At 47.8% G+C, this 20846-nt stretch overlaps 2 protein-coding genes across 2 annotated transcripts in view; both read right to left on the bottom strand.

Moving 5' to 3' along the window:
- arhgef19 (Rho guanine nucleotide exchange factor (GEF) 19) overlaps positions 1 to 20846 on the bottom strand; it is a 34871-nt gene that overhangs the window by 6139 nt on the left and 7886 nt on the right. Inside the window, exons 2-8 of the mRNA XM_080733440.1 lie at positions 6638 to 7355; positions 6019 to 6507; positions 5493 to 5631; positions 5294 to 5379; positions 4929 to 5182; positions 4116 to 4276; positions 3270 to 3422 (exon numbers count right to left, since the gene is read on the bottom strand). Coding sequence (XP_080589566.1) covers positions 3270 to 3422; positions 4116 to 4276; positions 4929 to 5182; positions 5294 to 5379; positions 5493 to 5631; positions 6019 to 6507; positions 6638 to 7334 — 1979 coding nt within the window. The 5' untranslated portion in view covers positions 7335 to 7355. The remainder of the gene's footprint in view (positions 1 to 3269; positions 3423 to 4115; positions 4277 to 4928; positions 5183 to 5293; positions 5380 to 5492; positions 5632 to 6018; positions 6508 to 6637; positions 7356 to 20846) is intronic.
- Positions 19766 to 20846, bottom strand: part of ano11 (anoctamin 11) — a gene marked incomplete at both ends in the record, with an annotated part of 44404 nt that continues 43323 nt past the window's right edge. Inside the window, one exon of the mRNA XM_080732817.1 lies at positions 19766 to 19816. Coding sequence (XP_080588943.1) covers positions 19766 to 19816 — 51 coding nt within the window. The remainder of the gene's footprint in view (positions 19817 to 20846) is intronic.

Genomic DNA, 20846 nt, shown 5'->3' with positions numbered 1-20846 from the left:
GATGCAATTAAAGGCTTTATCAGGAGTAATACAACCCTCTATGCGTCCACTCAGAGAAAATTAAGGTCAGCCAAACTGGTGGAATTGGAATCTCGGTTTTCTACTTTGGATAATTCTCTCCAAAATAACTTTGATGTTAGTACAGCAACCCAGAGGGAGCTAGTTAAGAAAGAAATTAACTCCATTCTCAAGCGCCGCTCAGAATTTCAAATGAAACGCACAAGGCAAAACTACTATTTTAATAGTGCAAGACCCAGTCACTTACTGGCTTTACGTCTTAGATCCAATGAGCATTTTGCTGATATTGTTAGTGTCAAATCAACAACGGGAGCCATGGTTACAGAACCCAAAGAGGTCAATGCCACGTTTCGTGCTTTTTATGATGAGCTCTACACCTCCGAGGTCATTCACGATGATGCAGTATGCAATGATTTTTTATCCAACATACAGTTACCAACCCTTAGCGAGGCGGATGCGGAAGCCTTAGATAGACCGCTCCATCTGGCGGAATTACAGGAAGCTGTGCTCGCAATGCGTAGGGGCAAGTCGCCTGGTTTGGATGGGATACCCCCTGAACTTTATGCCATCTTTTGGGAAGATCTAGGTCAGCTGATGCTAGACATGTTTCGATATGCAATTGAAAGTGGCTCTTTCTCCAGGGATGTGAATGTAGCTATTATATCATTATTGTTGAAGAAGAACAAGGATCCCACAGATTGCGCAAGCTATAGACCGCTTTCACTTTTGAATTCTGATCTAAAAGTTTTTGCTAAGGTGCTTGCGCGTCGCTTGCAGGGTTTTATGACCACCTTAGTACACTGTGATCAGACAGGTTTCATAGGAACTAGACTAGCCTCTGATAATGCTAGACGACTATTGCATATCATCGATAGGGCTAAGGAGCTGAGGACCCCCGCCGCAGTGTTGTCGCTCGATGCGTTGAAGGCATTTGATCGTCTGGAATGGTCTTACCTGTGGGCTGTACTAGATAAAATGGGATTTGGTGCTTCATTCATACATTTTGTTAAAGTACTTTATTCTAATCCGTCAGCGATGGTCCTAACCGGTAAGATCTGTTCGCCGCTATTCACGATTGGCAGATCTTCAAGGCAGGGTTGTCCCCTTAGTCCTCTCCTTTTCGCACTTTCACTCGAACCCTTGGCTCAGACAGTGCGTCAGTCTGCAGATATTACTCCTGTTTCGATTAACAACACACAGCATCGCATTTCCCTATATGCTGATGATATTCTACTGTTCATTGAGAATGCACCACAGTCAATTACTCACGTCCTTCAAATTTTTGATCAGTTCAGTTCCATTTCCGGCTACAAAATTAATTGGACGAAGTCAGCCCTTCTACCTCTAAATGATCAGATGAGATCTGCTATCCTGCCGTCCATAATCCCAGTAGTAAGCCAATTCAAATATCTTGGCATAGATATTTTCCCTTCTCTTCAGGCTATTGTTAAGAACAACTATGGTGACACTCTAAATAAGATTTGTCTTGATTTAGATAGATGGTCATCTTTGCCCAACTCTCTCCAAGCTCGAGTTTCAATCATAAAGATGAATGTTCTTCCTAGGGTTAACTTTGTAAGCTCTATGCTCCCTTTGCCACCACCGCCGCAATACTGGAATAAGCTTCACTCTTCGATATCTAAGTTTGTGTGGAAAGGGAAACGCCCTCGTCTTAAACTTTCTCTATTACAACGTGCTAGAGATGATGGCGGCCTTTCATTGCCCAACTTTAAATTTTATTATTGGGCCTTCACGCTCCGCCCCCTTTTAAATTGGTTTAACCCAGCAAATAAGGTTTCTTGGAGAGAGCTTGAGGAGAGTTTAGTGCAGCCTGTTGAATTGAGAGATCTTATCTATTCAAACATAACTACACATCAATGCAAAGTTCGCTTTGGACCTATCATTTCTCATTTAGTGGCAGTATGGAGGGCAGCTGAAAAGATGTGTAAGATTGATTGTAAATGGAACTTATTTTCCCCAGTGTTCAATAATCAAAGACTTTTAATAGAGGATCGCCCCATTCGCTTTCCAAGGTGGAGGGCTAAGGGGATTCGTACATTAGGGGACTTATTTGATAGAAATGGTTTACGACCTTTTCGAGATTTGTGTGACATCTTCAATCTGCCTGGAAATACCCTTTTTTTCTACTTCCAACTGAGAACGTCCATGAGGACCTATGGGGTCCCATGGCAAGCTCCCCTTAGATTGCACCCCTTCCATGAGTTTATCTGTGATGGTAATAGAACAAGAGGTTTGGTTTCCACCCTATATGGTTTTTTATTAGACTGTAGTTATGGGCCCCTATCTGTTGATACTGTTTGGAGGAATGATGTACCAAATTTGGACCCTGACTTTTGTTGGGACACAGTATGGTCTAACATTAGGCTATCTTCTAGAAATCCAGACCATCAACAAATTCATTTAAATTTTGTTCATCGGACTTATTTAACTCCTCGCAGACTATGTGCTATGAGGATTTTGAATAATCCCAACTGCACTCTCTGCGCCTCAAATAGTATTGGTACCTTCCTTCACATGGTTTGGGAATGCCCAAATGTGTCGTCATTCTGGAATATGGTTGCCTCAAAACTTTCAACTATTTTTAGTATCAATATCATATCTTCTCCTTCTTTATTTTTATTAAATGACGTCTCACAGTTGCAACTAAACAATATACGCAAGCGCATCTTCTTTGCTGGATTAACGGCGGCGAAGAAGATGGTAGCTACGCGGTGGAAACCTCCTCATACGTTAACGTTTCGCCAGTGGGCCTTAACCTTTCTAGATATAGTATATTTAGAGCAGTCGATAGCAAGGTTACACGGAGCAAAAGAAGAAAACATTAATATGTGGTCGGACATTGCAGATAAGCTTAAGGCTATGATTCAAGAAATCACTATATAGTGGTAACAGCCTAGCACAGGCATGCACTATTGTACATTCCGTGTTGGTCCGGGGAAAGGGGGTGGGTGGGTCTTCTTTTCCTTTTCTTGTTTTGCTATTGTTTGTGTTGTTTGTATGTTAATTGCATTTTTCTTTTGATTATGGAAAATAAAAATAATTGATAACAAAAAAAAAAAAAAAAAAAATGAGCAAATATTCGATTTAGTTGAACAACGTCGAATAGTGACTTTGATATTCGAATATTCGGTGAATGCCCTAGCAGGTATCAAAGAACGCCTGAACGCCATTAGAGAAACCTGACATTTCAGTCAGGATTATAATTTCAAGGGAGTTAAAATGTTGCTCACAGCAAACGCTGGTAGGTTTGTTCTTGGTAGGCCTGGTTGGTTACATACGGCAGGTAGACCCGACGCAGGGCTGGGCAATGGTCAAAGACGATGTCACATACGTCGAAGCGCAGGATGTCCTCTTCTAGCCTGTGCTCCAGATCCTGAAGGAATCTATGGATAATCAAGCAGAATATCGTCATTGTCAGGCAGAAACCTTGGATCTCCAAGTTTAAAATGTGTATGTTTTTTTTCGCTAAGTAAAGCCCTGCTTCATCATACAAAGCCGTCGCACAAAACTAGTGAAAACAGTAGATCTATTAAGCACACAACGCCTCACGGTGCGAGGCGTTGTGTGCTTGTAGATTGGCTGTTTTCACTAGTCTGGTTCATTTTTGAGCGGTGGTAGACCGCTCCATAGAGTGGCTGTGTGTGTGTGTCTGTAGCCTGTACTCCTCAGCGTTTTGCCATAGCAATGTGTGTTTGTGTGTGTGTGTGTGTGTGTGTGTGTGTGTGTGTGTCTGTAGCCTGTAGCCTGTACTCCTCAGCGTTTTGCCATAGCAATGTGTGTGTGTGTGTGTGTGTGTGTGTGTGTGTGTGTGTGTGTGTGTGTGTGTGTGTGTGTGTGTGTCTGTAGCCTGTACATCCTAGACTTATATCCTAGTCTGAAGACGTTATGCAAGCACGACCACCGCTCACTTCACATTTGGTGTGATTTTTTAAATGATAAATACAAAACGAACGCTTTTGGACATGCAAGGTTTCCACCCGACAACGACGATATGTATTATCAACGGAGAGACAAAACAAACATCGAAATTTTGTGTAACAAAAGCGGCACGCACAAAATAATAAAAGCCATCTTACCTCTCACTGACATATTTGACCTCAGGTAGCTTAGAGAAGAGCCATTGTTTATCCTGGGCTCCCAGACACTCGCCTAGCTCCTGGGAGAACATGAAGTGGTCCACTGCAATTGTCAAGCTGCGAATGTACGACGCTTCAGATGTCACCAGCTCAAACTTGGCCTGATTTGAAAAGGAAATATTATACCTCAGTCAATGACGGACACAAACTATTTTGACAACAGTGTTCCTTTGCCTCTGCTCAGCTGTAATATGCATTTTCCTTGCATAGTTTAGGTCCACCCACATTCAGTGACCAATTGTGGCCTTGGGAGGTAGGTATTACAATATAGAAAAGACAACGCCCATCAAAATAGAAATGCCTCACCTACGGAAAATGTTAATATAACCACAATGTTTTACCCCCAATGTTTTACAGTACCTGAAATTTGCATCACATCTGGAACAAACACCCAGAACAGCACAGGAACCGAGGTCAACTACATTTTGTTTACCGCTGCCTTTCACTGATGTTTTTGACAAAACTTTATTCTAGTCTTACATTATTTCACTTATTTTTATTCTTCATAACTCTTTAATAAATAAATTAAACATGTACTTTTATCGTGTTTTTCTCTTTGAATTCATATTATCTTATTGTTAGAAATGCCTTATTGCTGAAATAAACTTGCTTTGCCTTGCCTTTCTTGGACGCAAACCACTCAAGGAAAATGCATATAGCACCTCAACACAGTCAACAGAACCAAAAGAACAGAATAATTGCACAATAATGCCACTCTCCAAAAACAATCTTTCTTAAATGTTCCATGTTCACCTCCTGTAACTTCCTTTCCTCGTTGCTGAAGTTGTCCAGCTGGCCACTGCATCGAACATCAGGGATATCTTGCCACAGAGCAAAAGCAGAGCCTCGTGACGAACGAAAGGAACTGGATGGGGAGAGATTGGATGGAGATGGGGTGCCATCGGACCCCTCTTCCCTAAGCTCATCCTCTGTGCTTGGCTCCTCCCCTTGTTGCCTCTGGATCTCTCTGTTAATGGCAACGTCACTGTATTCTTGGTATAGAATCGCTAGGATGTGAAGCCAAGCCAAAGGAAAGAAAACAGTTCATGATCATAATCACGTTCAGTAAAATGTTATGTTTAAAAGGTTTAACGGATACAGCATGCAGGACAACTTACAGCTAGGCAAAAAGCGAGACAGTCGATTTGAGCAAGTGAGAGGGGGAGGTGAACCCCAGTCTTCCTCTATGGATTTCTTTCTAATCCTGTGAGGAAGAGGAGAACAGTCAAGCGAACCTAAAGAATGTCGACATTGACATCACAGCATTTGCATCTGATTATAACTGCGTTAAAATGATTTCCTTCAGTGAATATTCACCCAAGTTTGGTGCTCCAACGATGTAATGGCATGCTACTATCACTGGAGGGCAGTGGTGGTGGGGGGCCAACAGGACTGTGGGGGGCACTGTCGCTAGAACCCACTGAGCCTCGATGCCTAAAGTTGGACTTACCGGTAGCTAAAGAGGAACAAGCAGATGCTATAGTTATATAATGAACAGCTTCAAAATTCATGGTAATAAATGTGTGAAAAATAAACAAAAGAAATCTCTTAGGCTTATCTTATTGAAACCCAGGAACAATCGTTAACCCAGGAACAATCGTGTCACGATACACAATTCCTCTGCGACTTGTAATGAATCCAGGGACTTTGGATTGCTTTGGTTATATTCTTATTTTTAACTATTTAACAATTTCTTTGAAAGTACCTAAACTGTACATTTTAGTTTCTGTTTGTTTAGATGCCTGGGGATGTTTGGGTTCATCTTTATACACCTTTTGGATGATAACGTTAGCATAATGGTTACACGCATAAAGGTATAATGGCTCCTTGTCTTGCGACTCACAGTCAGGGTTGGGGCTGAGGCTGCTGGAACTCTGTCTGTCCCGGGACGCCACCCGAGCAGACAGCGACTTCCCCAGCTTCAGGGTGAAGGAGCTTTTCCTCTGCGACAGCTGCAGTCTAGATATCAGTTCGGAAGCCGAGAAGCGCCGGCGCTCTTGGTCCCCTTGGCGAGGTCGTGATAAAGAGCTCCCTCCAGTGGCAGCTAAAGTCTCTACACTCTCGCAGTCCTCTCCCACCCCTGGCAGTGAGTCCTCTATTATATGCAGGGGTTCCTCTGGCAAAGTCAGAGTGTCAGAGTGAAATGGGCTTGGGAGGTCCGTAGCATCTGTAGGCGAGGGACTGGTGATCGCCTCAGAGGAACATATTCCATTATCGTCTTCCTCCAGGAATGATGCAAAGGGTCCTGGGAAAACATAATCTCCGTCCAGAATCGGACTGCTGAGAGATTCATCGCTCAAGCTATCCGGGGAGTAGACTCGCATCTTTCGTCCTAGCAAACAGGGGGAAGAGTATTAATGAACAGCAGTGGTTCAACAGAAAAGGTGTAAACTGGGTTGAGGCCCAAATCATCACCTCAACTCGGTCAACCATTAGAACATTGGAGTGGTCAGTGTACTCACGGAGGGACTTCTCCTTCAGCGAACCCTGGGACGTTCTCCTCTGTGGCAGGTAAGTGTCTGGACCCTGGAACCCCGGACCCTCTGGGGAGGACGGGGAGCCAGGCAACTGAGAATCCCAGGAGTCTCTGTTAGTATAAAGGGAAGACAGAGGTAAAGACAGCGGGAGGCTAAGCGCTGCATGGAGGGGACGGCACAAGGTCGTTACTGAATGAGGTCTCTCCGGCACCTGAGAAGAGTCAGTCCCAGTGTCATTCTGGCCGTCAAACTCGTCATCGATTCTTAGAGTCTGCAAGTCCAAATTCAAGTTTGCGTCACTGTCATTGTTCAGGTTGCTCCTGTGGCAGCCATTTTGTATTTCATTCAGTTCGTTCAGCGTGTGCTTCAGACCATTCAGTGCCAGAGTGCGTGTCGTGCACTGTGTGTCCAGAGTAATGGTAGACCTGGGAGAACCGAGACCATTGAGTCTAGGAGTCACTGGTGGCTGCAGCTCTATGAAAGCCAGCGTTTCCTGCTGGCACACTGCGACATGCTTGTGGTGGCATGGCCGTAGCAAGGATCTGTCATCTCGGGCCTCACTCAAAGCTTGGGAATCGCCTGAGCCAGGGATCCACATGCTGGGGCTCTCTCCTCGGCAGTGAAAGGCGTGGAGGTGGGGCTGAAAGTTAGGGAGAGGCGACAATCCATACCCAGGGAGCATAACTGGACAAATTCATGGATGCTGCAGAAGAAGAGAGAAGAGAGAAAAAGGTCACATTCATATCTATGTACACTACAAAGTAATGAGTCACTAAAGTCAGCTACATATTTCTACACATTAAGTAACCTAAATAAATGACTACTTGACATTACTGTCAACCCTTTTCCAAACCTACAGTACCTAGTATGCAGGTACATTTGGTAAAGGTTTATTTAATTTAAATGTTTTTATCTTTAGAGTAATAAACAAAACTTTGGTAAAGTTGTATTGACTTTGAAGAAGAAGACACTAACAGAAAATGGTCTATGTTTATGTAGCCTATAATATGGCTAAATCTGGAAAGCCATGTATTGATTGTGCTATGATCCTTAAATTCTCAAATCTAGATAGAACAGAGGCAGAGTCTTTAGATAATATCAAGCTCCACTGAACAAGAACTTTAAGTTCTCTTTCAATGGTTCAATGGTTCAATGTAATGGACACAGTTTAATTTTATTGACACTGAAAGAGATTTTGGATCCCTTTCGGGCCTGTAAATGTTTGCACAACAACAAAGTTATATGGAGGTAACTATTCGATTCGGTGTTCAAAATGTCAATGTCTCAATTAATTTGATCTGGCCAGGGAAAATAAATCAAGTTCAGCTAATAACCCCCCCACCCGTCTACCACACATCTGTCTGGGGTCAGAGGCAGTGTGTGTGCTGAACAATGCCAAGGACAATGGCACAGGTCCATTCACAGCTTGTGAATGCACTCAGATGTTATAAGCTAGTTAGTTATACTGTAGGTGAATAACAACCATGCTCACAGCACCTTCAAGCACCTTAAAGGGGAATACCACTCATTCTCAACATTGAACTATTTCACTGCAGGTTGCAGTTTAGTATCAGAACCGTCACATCTTGACCGTATCTGTATGGGTAACGATTGTCTTTTTTGTTGATTGACTCACGCTCGGGGGAACCAAATCCATTTTATGCCCATATATGGAGATCCCTGTGATGCCAGGGTAATCAAATCCCTTTTATGCCCATATATGGAGATATGGAGATCCCTGTGATGCCAGGGGAACCAAATCCCTTTAAGCCCATATATGGAGATCCCTAACAATCAATCCTCCAGTTCTAGGCAACACAGAAGGGGGGGACCTTTTTCTTATTTCCACCCAACAACTCTAAGGTAGGCCTTTATTAAAGGACCAGGTTACCTCTGGGACAACCAGATCTTATTTTATTGTTGTGTGGGACACGATCAACACAATCCTGAATTAATTTTTGTGTTCAATCTGTGTTTTTAGATATGTTAGTATTTCAGCATGCTACAACTGGTCATATGATGCATTTAGCATCATATGACCAGTTGTAGCATGCTGAGATCGGCTGAAATACTAAAATATCTATAAACACAGATTGAACACAAAAAATAACTCAGGATGGTGTTGATCTTGTCCCACAAAACAATAAAATACGATCTGGTTGTCCCAGAGGTGACCTGGTCCTTTAATGGGAAATGATTGGTATTCCCCTTTAAGCACTGGGACAGCGGTAAAGCTTTACTACTCCCCATTGCTGTTGTATACATATGTTTACTATTGTTATTAACGCTGGTACAATGTCTGATGACAGAACAAAAGACAAAACAAATGTTAGTCTTATGTACCTGACGTAACAATAAAATAACTCAGTGAAGATTGAACTCTTGATGCTTGATAGCCCAACAAATTAGAGCATTTGCTTCTGATCTCAACACCAGGAGCTAATGAAAAGAGTAAAGCGTTGGAAAACAGGAATTCTTTGTTAAGAAAAGGAACATTGAGCATTGTTGCCTGGGTGCTAGTCCTCTATAACTAAACACCAGCAAACATACAAAATACAGCAACAAACTGCTTATCCAGCAATTAGAGATGGATGACAGCGCAGTAACTCATGGCTGGTAAATTGGCTTCAGTGACGCCAGAGGATTCCATGGACTTGATCAAGTGTTACGTAACACAGTGGTAGTCCATTATAATGAACAGTGAGTGAATTGTTATTTGTTACATGAAAGTTTTAGTTAATCTGAAAGCACTAGAGAGGGCTGTGGGATGAACCTTATACACTGAAATCCAATCTAACTCAGAGAGTGTAACAATGGACCAGAGTCAGAGTTAATGAACACTCCAGATATTACTGTGAAGGTTTCCTTCCACAGCACTTCCAGACGAAGTGGACGTTTCAAACTTACTGTGTAACATGGCTCCTGTTACATTGTTGCGGTTAGACCCTTAAACATTTAACATGCCGTCTACACACACACACACACACACACACACACACACACACACACACACACACACACACACACACACACACACACACACACACACACACACACACACACACACACACACACACACACACACACTTCCTACACAAATTAGCAAGATGAAGGCTAAAACGAAGACAAGTGCAGGATGTGATGCACGCACACACGCACGCGCACACACGCGCACACACGCGCGCACACACCCACACACACACACACACACACACACACACACACACACACACACACACACACACACACACACACACACACACACACACACACACACACACACACACACACACACTGTACAATCCTGAGTGTTCATTAAACTCTGGGGGTGTACAAATGGACCAGAAAGGCGCGACCAACACTCTGGATTTTACTGTGTGATGCACACCTCAGTCGGGTGCAGTGTCTCCTGAGCTATGTCTTCCTGCTTTAATTAAAGACTGCTTCACACACAGCTTGCAGCCCCTGTACTTATCACGCAGACACGCACACACACACACACACACACACACACACACACACACACACACACACACTGTAACAGGGACAGAAGGCCAGACAGAATACCCACAACAGCCAGACAGTCAGGGTTAGTAGTAGACATATCCTCACCACTCTCACCTCTCACCTGAGATCTAAGGCTCATCGATCACACTGACTGTGTGTCTTTGTCCCTGTCAGAGCCATGTGTCTGCCAGGGTCTCTCAAAACTATTAGGTTCCGAACGGAACCCTGTTTATTTAAAACCGGAGGACAGGGTCCCCCTAAGGGATAACAGCGCCATCTGATGGCGCAACAGAGTAAAACTCATAAGCTCCCGAACGTCAAATACAAAATGTCGGGAGGGCTGTCAATCACAAACGAGGGCACCGCCCCCCGAGTGTATAAAAGCCCCCTGGGCCAGCATAGCTTCCTCTAAAGCCGCACCTCTGCCCGCAACAAGCGAACCGAGGGGCTTAAATCGGGGGACCCTGTCCTCCGGTTTTAAATAAACAGGGTTCCGTTCGGAACCTAATAGTTTATTGTCAAACCTCCAGACAGGGTCCCCCTAAGGGACTCATAAACACCCCGAGAAGCCATGCACCGACAGAACTGTCGTGAACCCAGACCACAACCTGAAAGAGTCACCGTCAACCGACGTGACCCCTCCCAGGAACCGGCCGACCCAGACCCACAGGGCCTGGGCGTGTCCAGACAGTAAAAAGACCCTGACAGACCGAGATCTGCCTTATGCACTAATAGCAGACATAGGTCTGCCTTATAATACTACAGTAAGATAAGGAAACAGTCAGGGTCCCCCCCAAGCCACCCAGGAACAGCGGCACGCTGTCCCAGGAAAGGGAGAGAAGAGAGCCGTCCCACTACACAGTAGATGGGGCAGCAGCACCCAGGACCGAATGCGCCAAAGCAGAAAGCGCAAGGTCCAAGTGATAGTAGGTCGCAAATGTGGAGGGCGAAGACCAATTCGCCGCAGCACAAATCTCATTAATGGAGACCCCCTTGGACAAAGCCCAAGAGGTCACCACACCCCTAGTGCTATGGGCCTTAAATGCCACCGGCACTTCAGACCCCGCACGGGCGTAAGCCAACTTAATAGCGTCCACAATCCAACTTGACAAAGTTGGTGTGGACACCGCTTTTCGTTGCCGAGCATTCAGAACAACAAAAAGCTGAGAAGTAGACCTGCTGTCCGCCGTCCTGTCACAATAGGCCTTCAAGGCCCTAACAGGACATAGACAATGAAGACGCCTATCCTCCTCCGAAGCAAACGGAGGAGGATGAAAAGCCGTCAGAACAACAGGGTCCTTCGGGACCACCCGGTTCTTCGGAACAAAACCCAAATGAGGTTTAAGAAGAACCCTAGAGTCATTATTGAGAAACCTCATACAATCATGACTCACTGAGAGCGCATGAAGGTCGCTCACTCGCTTTGCCGTAGACAAAGCCAGCAAAAGAGCCGTCTTGAAACTCAAATGCTTCAAGGAGGAACTCTCAATAGGTTCAAACGGTGCCTTGCATAGGCCCACCAGAACCACCTGTAGATCCCAAGAAGGGAACAACACTCTAGTCACAGGTCTCAAATGGTCGACACCATGCATGAACTGGACCACCTCAGGGATTTTAGACAAGCCTTTGCCTGCCACCCCCAGGTGACAGGCATCCAAGGCCGCTAAATAACCCCTCAAGGTAGAAAACGCCAGACCCAGGTCCAGGCGGTTCTGCAAGAAATCCAACACCCTCTGGGCTGGAGCCAAGTGAGCCACCACAGGAGGATCCTGAAGCTCACACCAGTCCAAGAAGGCATTCCATTTCCCATCATACAAAGCCCTAGTAGAGGAGGTTCTAGCACTCTGAATAGTAGCTACAACCGCTGGTGAGAAGCCTGCTGCCAACAGATTCTCCCTCTCACGGGCCAAACCCACAGGTCTAGGACCCGCGGGTCTGGATGGAAGATCTCGTCCCCTGCCTGGCGTAGCAGATCCCTGTGCAATGGGAGCTGCCAAGGGGACCGATAGAGCAGTGGGGTGATCAAGGACCTCCACACTCCCCAGGATGGTGCCACCAGAAGAACCTCCAGGTTGGCACACCTGATCCTCTCCAACGTGGGAAGGATCAGCTGCAGGGGCGGAAACGCGTAGAGAAGGCCCACCGGCCACTCGTAAGCGAACGCATCCGTCCCCAAGGGAGAAGGCCCCCTTACTGAGAAGTAAAGGGGACACTTCGAGTTCTCCTGGGAGGCAAAGAGATCGATCCGAGGCTGCCCGAACCTGGAGAAGATCTGCCTCACTACTGCCGGATGGAGTGACCACTCCTCGTAGCGAGGCTCCCCCCTGGACAACAGATCGGCGCCGCCGTTCTGAAGTCCCGGAACATGGGAAGCCCTGATGGACCTGAGACACGGCACGCACCATAGAGCCATCTCCCGAGCCAGCTGATCCAGCGTGCGCGAGGATAGGCCGCCCTGTTTGTTGAGATAATACATGGCCGCCGTGTTGTCCGTCCTGACTAGGACATGGCAACCCTGGAGAAACGGTTCGAAGTACTTGAGCGCCAAGTAGATCGCCATCAATTCCAGATAATTGATGTGAAACTCCAACATAGCCGGAGTCCACAGACCCCTGGCTGAACGCCCCTCGTGGGTGGCACCCCACCCCGAGCGGCTGGCGTCCGTGGTAATCACCTTGCGTGACACCACCTCGCCCATGGAGACTCCAGTTGTCAACAACGCCTGATCCCTCCAAGGAACCAGAGCGTCCAAGCAGACCTGGCTGACAACCACTTTCCTGTAGCCCTGCCGGGAGGAAATCCTGAGTGCCAGTGTCCACCGCTGGAAAGGTCTCATATGAAACCTGCCCAAGCGCAGAAGTTGCACCGCTGAGGCCATCAGCCCTGCTAACTTCATACACTCCTTGTATCTGACCACCTGGTTCAGCTGAAAGGAGCGGAGACAAACCAGAAATCTGTCCACCCTCTCTGGTGAGAGGCGGGCAGACATCTCCACCGAGTCCAGAGATATCCCTATGAAGGAAATCTGCTGACAGGGTGTCAACATGCTTTTGCCAAAATTGACGTTGAAACCCAGAGACTTCAGGTGTGATAACACCAGATTGGTATGACGCGCCGCTTCTGAGCAGGAGGCGGCTGAAATCATCCAATCGTCTATGTAGTTTGCGAGTCTGACCCCCTGTCGCCTCAGTGGAGCTATGGCCGCTTCGGTCACTTTCACGAAAACCCGCGGGCTCAGGGAAAGGCCGAAAGGGAGGACCGTGTATTCGTACAGGCGCCCCTCGAAGGCAAACCGCAGGAACTTCCTGTGGGGGGGATAAATAAGGACGTGCTGATAAGCGTCCTTTAGATCCACTGAACAGTGGAAATCCCCCTGCCTCATTGATCTCATCAGAGCCTCTGACGTCAACATCCTGAATTTGAATTTTTTCAAGTGCTTGTTCAGAGCACGTAAATCCATAATCGGACGTAGCCCCCCCCCTTTTTTGGGGACCAGAAAATAACGGCTCCAGAAACCTAGACGGCTCTGATCCCGAGATAGCTCCACTATAGCGCCCTTGCGCAATAGCGAGCTTATCTCCTCTCTCAAGGCCTCTGCCTTCAAGCCACGGGCTCGAGTGTAAATAACCTTGCTGGAGAGAAAGGGTACTTCCGCGAACTGTAGCCTGTACCCCCGTGTCACCGTCCGAAACACCCATTGATTCGGATTGCAACATTTCCAATGCTCCGCACACCGAGCCAGCGTGTTGTTGAGCAAAGGAGAAGCCTTGGGGTTGTACAGAGTCCGCGTGACTAAAGGGTCGCGAGGAAGAGGTTCCGTTCCCAGAAGAGAAGTTTCCGTATCCGGTGGCCACCTCGCTGCGCAGCGAGGGGTCTCCGTGTCCGGCACTTTCATTTCCGTATCCGGTTGCCATCGCACCGGAAGGCGCGTGACCCCCGTATCCGGTAGGTTCGTTTCCGTATCCGGTAGAGACCAGAAACGTAACGCCCTCCTGGCCCCGCTCGTTAAAGATGCAGGGGGAACACAACGAGGAACCCGGGGGACAGGTTTTATTACATAAGAAACACAATCCCCGGCTTGGGGAAGTGTGTTTACGTTTAATACCTTTTCTAAGGCCTTTATTTTCTTCCTTACGGGAAGACGAGGCCGACCCTGGTTGTTGTGAAAAGCTGACTTCTTCCCTAACGTTAGCACCAAACCCCTGTCCTGTACTAAACTCGGCACTGCAGTGCCGCTCAGTGGAGACAGAGGAGTATTGCATAGAAGAGGAGTTGAAATGCTGTGAATAGGATCTAACGTAAGAGGAAGCATTTTGCAAAGAGAAACCCCTGGCTTGTACCCCGTCTGCCTGACTGGATAAAGCGGTGCTTTCTGAGCTGATAGAAAATCCAACCTGGACTTCTCTATACTGGCTGTATTCATGCAAAATGGAGTCGTCTGTGCTAATGCAGGAGGAGTCGAAATAAACAGGCATTGTTTCATCAACATACTCTTTATTTTTATTGGCACTGGACACAGAGGAGGAGGCACACATATTATTTTCTTGGCATGAGAAATAATTATATTGTCCACCCGCCTGCGTTTGATAGGGGGGGTCCCCTGAAAATTCAAGGGGGCCCCGCCAAGGTCCAATGTCACTTCCGCGACGGCTTCCCACGGGCCCTGTAGGAGCCGCTCGGTTTCCCGCCCCTGTGAGGGGGGCGAGGCTGTGAGCGGGCAGGAGCCCTCACCTCTCCGCGGGTGGGCCCCGCAGAGGAGGAGGGGGTCCTGGGGGGATGGGGTTTTCCCCTGCTGGAGGAAGAGCGCCCTCTGTCAGCCTGACCTTGGGCCTTCCCTCGTCCCTGCCTGTCAGGTTTAGGCTCCTGTTTGGGCTCGGTGGTAGCCTCCAGGAGCTCCAGGGTGATCCTCTTGGCCTCCACCTCCTGGCGGAGGAGATCCAGTCCACCGCCCATCAAGGTGGTAGGGTGTCCGGGTAGGTCCTGCATGACCTTCGCGGTCTCCACCCCCGAGGAACCAGGTAGCTTGACTTTGTTGAGCCACCTTTGCCTCTCCGCCTGCATCGAATAGTCCATGCCATGTCCAAGCCATTCGATGGCATGGACATTCAGGTCCACCAGCATGCGGAGGGTCTTGTCCAACTCGGCTGCTGTGTCTTCAGGGAACCCCTCTAGCTCACCGAGGAGGCGCCTGGTAGAGGTGAGCAACAGCTGTGTAACGTTCAGTCCTCTGGCGGCCAGCGCAGAGGATCTGTAACAGTTCCTCACCAAGGCAGACTGTTTGTCGTCAGAATCAATGGCGAATCCAGGCGCCTTGTTCCCGACAGCCAGCTTGAATGGACAGCGACCGCCCGGTCCCGTCCGCTCGTGCTCTGGCTTGATGTTCCCCGCAAAGGACTGAGCGAGCAGCTTATCCATGGGGGGACACAGGGGGATCCCTATGCTCTCCGCGTTGAGGCAGTCAACAAGGAAAGGGAGCTTCGGGGGGTCCTTGTGAGTGGACCAGGTGGAATGCAGGGCCTCCGCAAACCCAGGCACCACAGGGATCTTCGCCATGCGTGGCGGTGGGGAAGGCTCCACGTCCTGGCCTAGGATGGGGACTCTGTCCCGGGGTCCAAGCGCTGGGGCTTCGAGCGGCAGCTCCAAGTCACATCTGATGGCGGCGCGCTCCAACACCGACAGCTCGTCCAGCGGGATCGAGTCTGGGTCGGGTGCTGTTGCTCCGCTCCCCCCTACTGGCGTAGTAGGGGGGATGGGAGCAGTATGGGCCGGGGAGAGCACAGCGGAGGAAGGAACCTCGGCATGAGGGACCTCCTTGGCTGCGTCTCCGCCCTGTCCGGAGGGGAGCTGAGGGTCTTCCTCCTCATACTCACCCTCGGACCCTTCCTCCGACATTCCAGGGTCGTAGTCGTCCTCCGCCTCATCTCCATCGCTGTCGTGCCAGGAGGACTGCATGGCGCGCTGCTGGGGGACGGAGAATGACTGAGGAAAATCACCGACGGTGAAGTGGCCAGAAGCACCGGGGTGGAACTCCTGGAAGGCGGCCTTCGTGGCGGGAACTGGCGGTGAAACCACTCCGAAGGCGGCCTTGCATGTCCTCTTCTTGGGCACGGCCCCAGTGCCAGGAGAGACATGAGCAACAGTGGAAGGGACCTCCGGTGGAGCGGGAGTGGAAACAGGTCCGCTAGCGCCGGGGCTACCGGTGCTAGAAAGGGCCGCATCCGCCGGAGGCCCAACCTCGTGGCGAGTAGCAGCGCTGTGGCGTACAGCGCTGACCGGCACACTAGGAGGGGTAGAGGGGGAAGGTCCAGCGACGAGAGCGGTGGCTAGGCCGAAGCCAGCGGAAGCGATCTCGTACCGGGCCCGGAGGGCTACCTCGTTGTAGCGGAGGCAGTCCACGCAGTTCACCCCCAAGGCTGGAGCTGGTGGAGACAGAGCAGCCAGGGCATGTCCTACCCCCTCGCAGACGATGCAAAAAGGGTGAGTGTCCTCCCTTGCGATGAGTCCTCTGCAAGCAGGGTTCCCACACTTCTTGGGCACCATAGCCAGCAAGTGGCTAGGGCTCGGTCCTCTGGGTCGTGGCGCAGACATGCTAGCGAGCTAGCTTAAGCTAAGCTAAGCTAAGCAAGGCTAACGCACAAATGACCGTCGAGAGAAGAAGCGTGAAGGAGAAACAGAGGAAACAAGTGAAAACAAGGAGAATAACTGAAGAAATTAGACGTTAAAGTGGGAGAATATTCTAAAGAGGCCTGTGGCCGACTTCCTAGCCGTCGCTTTAAGCTTAAACTTTAAAATAATAATGGCTGAGTTCGCAGTACTCTAGTTGCGGTAAGCAGAGGTGCGGAAAGAGGAAGCTATGCTGGCCCAGGGGGCTTTTATACACTCGGGGGGCGGTGCCCTCGTTTGTGATTGACAGCCCTCCCGACATTTTGTATTTGACGTTCGGGAGCTTATGAGTTTTACTCTGTTGCGCCATCAGATGGCGCTGTTATCCCTTAGGGGGACCCTGTCTGGAGGTTTGACAATAAACAGTGGTTCTCAACCTTAAAGAACACCAGTGACACCAGTGTTCACAGTGAGAGTCTTTTACAGTTGCAATCCATTACTTTTATGTTTTTCAGATTTGAACCCTGTTTTCCCACATTCTACCACTACTACTTATCCCAAGAGAGGTAGGGAAACTAGTTGTAGTGTATTACTGTACATAGTAATGCTCTACCACACTGGGTCTCAAAGTAGAGTCCAGAGACCCCCAGGGATCAATGAGGAGGTTCCGGGGGGTTGAGGAACAGTTAAGCCGTATTTTATTTTTCGGTTATTTGATACAAGCCAATATGCAAGCTCACATGCGTTATGAACTCTTCTCAAATGGGGGTCCGTGGCCAAATATATATCAAAGTGGGGGTCCTTTCCATTGAGCACCACTGGTTTACCATACGGATTGGTTAAACATAATGTTTTACTCATTACAATAAAGTTCTGGATTGCAGCTAGAAAAAGCACATGCCGGTGAAACACGCAGTGTTTCTTGCTGGATGTTTAGAGTGAGAGTCTCTTAAAGTCCACCGGTGGGGACACATCCATCTTGACAGGCTGTTTAAACAGAACCCACTGAGGCACAGTCTGTGATTGTTTCCCCCCTGCTTCCTGAACAGCTAATCCTCAACTTCTGACTTAAACACCAGGTAAGTGGAATAGTTCAGACACAAAAATGCACAGGCACGTGCACACACACACACACACACACACACACACACACACACACACACACACACACACACACACACACACACACACACACACACACACACACACAATGTGTCACCACCGGCACGGCAGGTACACACCTAAGTGGGTACTGTAGGAACAGGCACACGTGCATAGATGCGCGCACATGCGTACACAAGCACACACATACGATCCTGCCCCTCTCCTTTGAAACGGCCACACCCACTCTCACTGCAAAGGTAGGAAACCTGGTCGACTCTATCCCTCTCCCTCTCTCTTAAACACACATACATTGTTACACACACACACACACACGCACGCACACACACACACACACACACACACACACACACACACACACACACACACACACACACACACACACACACACACACACACACACACACACACACACACACACACACACACACACAGAGAGAGCAGACACAAACGGTTACCTGTTCCCTGCTGCAGACAAAGGCAGCCTTTATCTGTGCGACTGGGGCAAGCTGCCCCGAGCACAGGATACCCAAGAGGCTGTGGGAACAGCTTATGCTGCTAACTCCGAGAGTGTACAAATGGAACCAAAATGGTAAAGGGTCCATTTGTACAGTACACTCCTTGGTAAATGAACATTGAGGATTTTACTGTGTGGAAACACTAAACTCCTCCACTCATATTCTACTATACATTGTAATCCTGTTACAAACATACCAGCAATAATGGTGCTCAGTGCTGCTTACACATTATTGCTAAATCCTTCTGTCAAATGATGGGCGTTTCCTCGTCAGCTATTGTCATGACAACTGCACGGCAAAATCCAGAGGGCTAATTTAACTCAGATTTTATTGTGTTTCTCAATAATAAGCAGGTCAACTGACTGTCACCATGAAGCCCACATCAATGATTTAGTCCGTGAATCAAACTATTCTTTTGTATAAAAGCAGTCAACATGTGGTAATAACCCACTCGCCGCATTCATCAACACACAAAAAGCATCCGATTACATGCATTTTGCATTCCCTGCGATGATGCTATTATATCGGGCCATTCACATTTAAATTCCAAAGACTTATAATTTTCCTTGTCATAGCAGGGTGTTATTTGTGAGCCTTATGGACTTTGCTGCCAGAGTTGCTCCCTGTAATTTCTCTAGGCTGCCGTAAGACAGCAAGTCTGCATACAGCACTTAATGAATGGCACTCTGGCATCTCTTTTATGACAGCGGTGATAAAAGGAGATATACAGCATATATCTTTTTTTTTATCATATGATTTTTCATCTTGAAGGCTCGGAATAATCCTTCTGGCATGAATACGAGCATAAACTTAACGCCGATTCAGCTTTGTGAAAGCCCAAAATGTTGTGTAATAGCATCATTACAGTTTGTTTGATGTTTGGCAGGGAAGGCAAGGGTGTTACAACAAAATGTGTTCACTGTCAGAAACGTTTGTGGTTTATGGAGTTTAAGAGACTTTTCCGGCGCATTTACTTTTCTGACGTGTGGTTTGTGTGACGTTGGTTGATGGTTCTGTGCAATGTGGGTTGGTTTTAGCGGTCATTTTTTGGAGAGTATTCCTTTGTCAGTGGATTTCAGTGTTTAGTCAAATGTCAGAAACTACAACCAATACTTGTATGAGGATCAATCTAGCTGTATGTGAGCTAGCCTGGCCTCTCTTCTCCAAGGCTGTGAGTCCAGTTTGTTTGGTCAGACAGGCCGGAGTGTCCTAGCGGTGTGGTGCGAGCAGCTCCTGTGTATGTGTGAGGTCGCAGTGAAACTTTGTCACATCAGACCACTAATTGCCCGGCAGCAGACTGCAGAAAGCCCACACTGTCTGCTTAGGCCAGTGACACCACGGAGACATGACATCATTTTGTGTGTCACTTCTTGGAAAACGTTCCGCTCTGCTTCTCCTGTTTAGGGATTGTTGTCTATTAAGAAGAACGCAAGAGAAAGGAGTGTTGTTAACTAGCGAGGGAAAATAACAAGGTTTATTTCAAGCTCTCTTTTCAGTGACTTTGGAAATATCAGGCGTTATTTAGCCTACATCCTTCCCTATTGTCTTATTGCTTCTTGAATTGTGAATACGCACATTTTAATCTCAGGTATGCTAAAACGTGGTTCTCCATGTGTTGAATTTAAAACCATTTCTGACCACAATGAGGTGAGCCACGTGGTCTTGAATGCTGCATCTAGCGTTAAACTATTTTCCAAATTCAAATACCTCAGCAAAAAATAGCTTGAAACTATTTCATCCCAGAGAAGCCTGTTCATAGGAGGGCAAAGTGACCGGCTAATTGGCATTTATTTGTAAGATAAGCCATTTGGATTCTGTGAGCATGGATGAGTGAATTCAGGTCAGAGGGTTCTTTGGTATTTGTCCCTCTTCTGCCCCGCTTCCACTCAGACAGGTGAGCTACCCAGAGGCTATGGAGGAGGAGGGGTGGTTGAGGGGTGGCACCCGAATGTTTACACATGATGTGGGTCCTCCTAATCCTACTCTATAGCCTCCAGCAGCTACCCATGTCCCACCAAGACACCATCAAGACGAATACTGACAACCTGGCTTAGTATCGAACAAGGCCCTGACACATAAGGCCCCCACTGGACAAAATTTAATGTCTGAATGTTGTGCTAGCGTGTGTGTGTGTGTGTGTGTGTGTGTGTGTGTGTGTGTGTGTGTGTGTGTGTGTGTGTGTGTGTGTGTGTGTGTGTGTGTGTGCGCGCGTGCGTGCAGGCACGCTTGTGTGTATGTACACACTGCAAGTGGCATCTATCTTTGATCGCATGTACGGTAAGAAGACATCGGGAGACCTTCCCTAACCTTGTCCTGGTCTGGCTCGGTTGAGCAGGTTTGGGGCTAATGTAGACGGACAGCGCAAACAACAATATCTCATTTAGAAGCCTGGAAAAAATGGGGACCATCTCACATGCAAACGTCAAAGTCTTTGGGAACTTTTG

Source organism: Nannobrachium achirus (assembly GCF_963921795.1).
Source record: "Nannobrachium achirus genome assembly, chromosome: 9".
NCBI classification, from domain to species: Eukaryota; Metazoa; Chordata; class Actinopteri; order Myctophiformes; family Myctophidae; genus Nannobrachium; species Nannobrachium achirus.
The sequence above is the reverse complement of the archived record's forward strand: the minus strand, read 5'-3'. Positions and strand labels throughout refer to the sequence as shown.